This window comes from Saccostrea echinata, unplaced genomic scaffold (assembly GCF_033153115.1).
Source record: "Saccostrea echinata isolate AGI-Se365-2 ecotype Australia unplaced genomic scaffold, CSIRO_AGI_Sech_v1 ptg000002l, whole genome shotgun sequence".
Lineage (NCBI taxonomy): Eukaryota > Metazoa > Mollusca > Bivalvia > Ostreida > Ostreidae > Saccostrea > Saccostrea echinata.
Genome location: NW_026889751.1, coordinates 26,527,791 through 26,534,155, shown reverse-complemented (window position 1 = coordinate 26,534,155; position 6,365 = coordinate 26,527,791). Strand labels below are relative to the sequence as shown.

General features: G+C 35.6%; 1 protein-coding gene across 1 annotated transcript; it reads left to right on the top strand.

Moving 5' to 3' along the window:
- Positions 1-2,219: 2,219 nt before the first annotated feature.
- LOC133178197 (uncharacterized protein F54H12.2-like) lies at positions 2,220-3,185 on the top strand. The gene has a single exon (XM_061312947.1). The coding sequence runs from the start codon at positions 2,220-2,222 to the stop codon at positions 3,183-3,185; it is 966 nt and encodes a 321-aa protein (XP_061168931.1).
- The last annotated feature ends 3,180 nt before the right edge of the window (positions 3,186-6,365 follow it).

Below are 6,365 nucleotides of genomic sequence, written 5' to 3'. Positions count from 1 at the left end.
TCCATACTGAATTTGGTAATCTCATAACGAAAGACCAGAAGATGGAAATTAAGCGAATTCACTTTAGACCGGGGCCTTACATTCATCCCATGGCTTTAACAAGTGAAATCAGTCTTGGACTGGAAAGAACTTTGAAAAAATTATGGAAGTTTTTAGGTGATTCTAAAAAAGAGGTTGATTCTAAAAAGGAGAATGCCATGAAATTAACCTATCATGACAAATATGATAAAGTGATGTATCACTTTACGGGGAGAGAACTTAAAAAATATCCCTTTTGCATTCGTTTCCCCACAGCTTTAGCTTATAAGCTAGGAATAGAAAGTAAGAAAGTGATGCTTCAGAACGATACAGAAACCAAATGGATCAACGTGAGTTACATGGGCAACAATACCGTAGATTTATATGAAAATCTGAAATCCATGTACGTGTATTGTGACTTGATTGAACCCCAGACGGTAGGATCCAATGCCTTGAAATTATTAAGAGTGGTTCCTTGTACACTCAATCTGGAAGATAAAAAACAAGCTAAATGGGAACCGGTTCGAGCAGAATATTTGAAACTGAGTAAAAAACATTTCGATAGCATTGAGATTCATATCATGACTCCTTTAGGGACTCCCATGCCTTTTTTAAATGGAAAATCAGTCGTGAAACTTCATTTCAGAAAAGTGTACTGAGATGAGTGTACATCTTTTTTGTTACATCTTATTGGGAGTGATAACTTGTCTGATATGCTGTCTGTATTGTATTCAACCTTAAGACAGGGTATAAAAGGAGTCCCTTGAGTGCATTTAAGTCAGTCTGACACGAGTCATGAAACATGCAGTATCATCCCGGATTATTGAGACAAAGAGGACACGGACAGTTTGTCTATCATAAAGGTTTATTACGTCAAAAAGGACACGGTGTTGTAGGTGGAATTATCTCTGGATTGGCTGGAGCCCTTACCCCTAATCCTACTGGATTACCATTACTAAATCTTATTCCACGCAGTTTGCTTCCACCGCTATTACGCGAGGGTTTAAAAAAAAGATCTCAAAGAGGAGGAAATTATATAGAATTCCTGTCGGGAATGATACCGAACTTACCTATAATATCCCCGGGTTATAAAAAATCTCAAAGAGGAGGAAATTTTGTAGACTTTCTTTCGGGAATGGTACCGAACTTACCTATAGGGATGACTTTAAAAGAAGCTGTCCAATTAGGCTCAGGCCGGCGGCGACAAAGAGGTCGAGGATTTCTTAAAGATCTAGTCAAAATGGGTCGTAATCAAGCCTTGATTGCCGGAGCTAAAGTAGGAGCAGATGTGATTAAAAAAAGGAAAAATATCAAAAATGCTCTTTTAACTCATGGACTCAATGCCGTTAAAAATACAGGCTTATTTGCTCTCAATAGAGGAGGAAGTTTAGCTTTTAAAAAGATGAATAAAAAAGGTCAAAAAGGTAAAGGGAGAAGAAAAAGAAGAAGACGGCAGAGAGGGAGAGGAGTTGTGAGAAATTTACTGAAAACGGGAGCTAAACATGCCTTGACTGCTGCTGCTAGAACGGGGTTAGATGTGTTAGAAAATAAGAGATCTTTAAAAGACGCTGTTAAAACTCTCGGAGTACAAGCCCTGAGATTGAATCTAGGTAAGAAAAGAAGAAAAAAGACACCTGTGGTAGCCCGAGGAGGTCCTAAGAAGAGAAAAAGGGGTTTAGATATCTTTGATTGAGACACTATAAATAGGGGAGTCGAGTGAGATTGACCTTCATTTGTGAAAAATCAATTCTAGTAGACAGACATCATGTTGCAACCAGATTCCTGTGCGTGTGGGATGAACAATTTAGAATTGTTCCAAGTCCCCCCGACTAATATTGCTTTAGAAGACTCCAAATGGGAAGAATATTACCCCATTTCCAGTACTTTAGATACGGCTCCTATTGAATTTGAAATTAATGGACAAGGAGATCAATATCTGGATTTATCTCAAACGTATGTTCAAATAGTGTGTAAATTTACCAAAGAGGATGGTAGTAATCTGACTGGAGCTGGCAGTACTTGCGCCCCGGTGAATAATATCTTCCATTCTTTGTTTACGGAAATCGATCTCAGTGTCAATGGAAAAATAGTGACTCCTGGCACCGATACTTATCCTTACAAAGCTTATCTGGAGAAAACCCAGAACTTTAATGACCCAGATGAGAGCTTGTAGTCTGTGGGAAAAAGATACAGCAGGACACATGGACGAAGTAGGAGTAGCAGACCTTGGAGTGGCTGAAAATAAGACATTTGATGTAACCCCAAGTGGAAATGGTGGTCCCGATACTGTGACCATTAACAAACCTATCATCCCAGAGTTACCGGCCAATTCTAAAAACGAAGGATTTAGAAAACGTCACCAAGCGATAAATAATAGTAAGAAAATAACCTTGTATGATCGTTTACATCTGGATTTATTTCAACAAGACCGATTTCTACCGAATGGAGTAGATATCCGTTTGAGATTTAATCGAGCTAAACCTCAGTTCTATATGATGATCAAAGATGGAAGTACGGGAAAAGTCAAAATATTGAGCATGATCTTATGGGTAAGAAAAGTCAAACCCACGGCCGTCATGATGAACGGTATTAATCAAAGTTTGAACACTCACAGAGCTAAATATCCATTGAGAAGAGTCGAAGTGAAAACCTTTACTATACTCACAGGAACTCAATCTAAAATCACGGATCATCTGTTTCAAGGTCAGATGCCTAAACGCATCATTTTAGGTTTTGTGGACAATGCGGCTTTTAACGGAGATAAAACTAAAAATCCGTTTCATTTTCAAAACGTGGGAATTAAGAAATTAGATGTCAGTATCAACGGAGAGACCATGAGTACTCGTTGTTTCGAACCTAATTTCAATGAAGATTTATATCTGAGATCTTATCTGAGTTTATATCAAGCACTGGGAAAATTAGGAGAAGATTGGGCCCCGGACATCACCCTAGAAGAGTATAAAAACGGGTACACTTTATGGGGCTGGGATTTCACGAAAGATCAAGAAGCGCAATCGGATAAATTCCACATCATAGAAACCGGAAATCTGAGAGTAGAAGTCCAATTTACGAACAATACGGTGAACACCTTAAATTGTGTGGTGTATGCAGAATTCGATAATCTGTTAGAAATCAACAAACAGAGAGAAGTCAGTATTGATTATTAATGGATACAGGACAGTTAAAAGAAGTCTTATCCAGAGAATTAAAGAGTTCTTTTGGTGGCGTGTACCCTTTAGATTTATTACCGGATCAATTAAGACCTCAAGAAAAAGCCATTGTGGTGAATACGGATCCTCAAGATAAACCTGGAGAACATTGGGTATGTTTGTATTTGTCCAGTCCAGTCATCGAATATTTTGACTCTTATGGATTTCCTCCCTTACAAAAAGAAATTCAAGATTTTATCCATCGTCATGCTCAACAATGGATTTATAATCCGTACCGATATCAAGCTTGGAATACAGATGTATGTGGACAATATTGCGTGTATTATTTACATCAAAGACACAAGAAGAGAAAAACCGCAGATGAGTGGTTATTCCCCTTGGACCATAGTACAGCATTACAAAGAGATCATTATGTAGCTGAATGGTTTAAAGACACTTATCATAAAAGACCTACGGGTCATGGACAAACTTGTCAATGTTTCTATCAAAATGTATTGTAATTGTTGTTGTTATTGTTATCAATAAAGAAAAAAAATCTGTTCTTGTTTTTTTTTTTTTTTTTTTTTTTTTTTTTTTTTTGATAAAAAGGGGTTTCCCCATGATACTAAATATAGAAAAAAAAGGTATAAATACAAGGTGTAAAATGAAAAATATATCAGTTATTGATTTGTCTTAATCATGGGTAACACGTCTAGTCAAGAAAAGAGTAAAATTCAATTTGGAAAGAGAGTTCTGAGAGAGGAAGATGTGGATAAAGGTATACCAATTCAAATACAGGAGGATGGGACTATTGAAATCCTTTCTCATGAAAATATAATCAATTATGTCCAGAAAATGATAATGATGGGAGAGATTACATTGAAAGACCCTTGACTGCAGAAGAAGAAGAAGAATATACCCATTTATTACCAAAAAAAGATTATCCTGAAAGACCTTTGACTGTAAAAGAAGCCAAAAAAAAAAAAGTATTTTGAGAAAAAGAAAAAGATTGACACAGGATTGTAAGAGAAAGAATCATGGTAGAATCTGAATAAAAATTAAATTATCTTTGAATTGTTATCTATATAAAAAGAAGTGTCACCCCCCAAAAAATTTCATTGTTTCAAACATGAGTCTGACAGAAGGATGTATCATGGAAATCAGAACTCAATTGTTGAAAGACATTAAAACTCATTATGCGAACCAACATAAAGAAGATCCAGGCAATCATTATATTGCTAAATTTAAAAAGGAGAGATTTAGAAGAGCTGCTAATTGGATATTTAATTTAACTGGAGGTCACCAGGAAGATATAGATCAAATCATTAGAAGTGATTATCAATACTTGATCTTACAAAAAGAAATGCATCCAGAAACAGGAAAACTTCATCATGTGAGAGGATTCCTTCAAATGAAACACTGGACCCATGAGAGAGACATGTACAAAATCATTCATGGGTTAACCTGTTTTGATATGTCTCACAGCACACCAGAATTAGAAAGAACATTTTATAAGCAAGGTGACAACTATGAAGAATATGGGACTTTAAAACCTGAAATAAGAAAAAAAGAATTAATTCCAAGAGATTGTAGATTTACTTGGATAAATCCATTAACATGGAGCTTTTGTGTGTGTGGTTTTTCCCCTAGACTGTGAATCAGTATGACGTCATAATATAAGGTTTTGTGTATTGACTGACTCAGCATAACGTAAACAAAACGTACACAGTAGTATCTCAGTAAAAAAAACGTAGGTCAAACACATTTTTGCACACCACCACCTCTGAGGGTATAAATACAAAGGTGTGTAGATGATCATGATCAGTTGACCCTAACAATGAGTCAAAGTCAGTTTGGAAAAAAAAACTATGGATATAGAGGAGGAGAAACAACAGTTATTAGAAAAAATAGAGACAATGGATATAGATGAGGAGAAACAACAGTTATTAGAAAAAAGATTGATCATGCCTATGGAAGAAGAACATTCCAGTCCTCAAAGAAGAATGGAAGTGAAAACTCTGGAGGAGGGGGAAGAACCCTGTAATGTTTACTTGCCAGCAAATGAGAAGATCCATGACCCAAAGGACCCATACAGAAGTTACAGAGTAGCCACTAACTGGACATTTGTTTTAAATCAAGTGAAAGAAGAAATAGAAGATATAGACATTTTTCTGAACCTTGAAGATGAAATTCAATACTTGATCCTAAAAAGGAAATTCATCCCTGGACAGGAAAAGTGCATCAAATCAGGGGTTTCATTCAAATGAAAGAACCTGTAGGAGGACTGGATGTGCATAAAGTTAATCTTACAGCAAGATTTGATATGTCCCACAGTACACCAGAATTAGAAAGAATGTTTTACAGGCAAGGTGGCAACTATCAAGAATATGGAATTCTGAAACCTGAGAAGAGAAACAAAGAATTACTGCAGAAATGGGAAACAGCAAAACTGTGCCTGGAGAAATTTTCAATGTAAAAAAGAGAGAGAAATGATTGAGTATATGGAAAATTCAAATTAAAAATTTTTAACAGTTATTGTTGGTTTTTTTTTTGTTCAGGTTATATATAAAAAGGTGTGACATGAAAAAAAAAATTATTCCTAAACATGAGTTTACAGGAGATACCAGGAGATTTATTACACTTTCCTGTAGAAGCTATTGTACATCAATGTAATTGTTTGACTGTAAAAGCTCATGGATTGAGTCAAAGTATAGCTATGAAATACCCCAGAGCTAATCTCTATGCGACCCGCAGACCTTTAAGGTCTAGAAATTTAGCCCTAGAAGAAGATAGAGGAATTCCAGGCACCCTTCAAGTGTTTTCTTTACAAAAACCTGTAGTCATTTGTCTGTTAGCTCAATGGGATTATGGCACAGGACATTATAATCGCCTACCTTATTATCAAGATACACCAGAAAATAGAGAAAAATGGTTTCAAGCTTGTTTACAAGAATTGGGCACTTTACCTTACCAGGCTTATGCCTTTCCTTATAAAATAGGATGTGGTTTAGCAGGAGGAAATTGGACTCATTATAGACAATATATTGAACAATTTGTACACACTTATCAAAAACAAGTGTACATTCTTCATAAACATTGATTGTGTGTGTGTTATAAAGATTGTGTTATAAAATAAAAAAAAATAAATAAATAAAAATGTGTTTATGTTATTTCATTTTTAAAAAAAAAAGATTCATG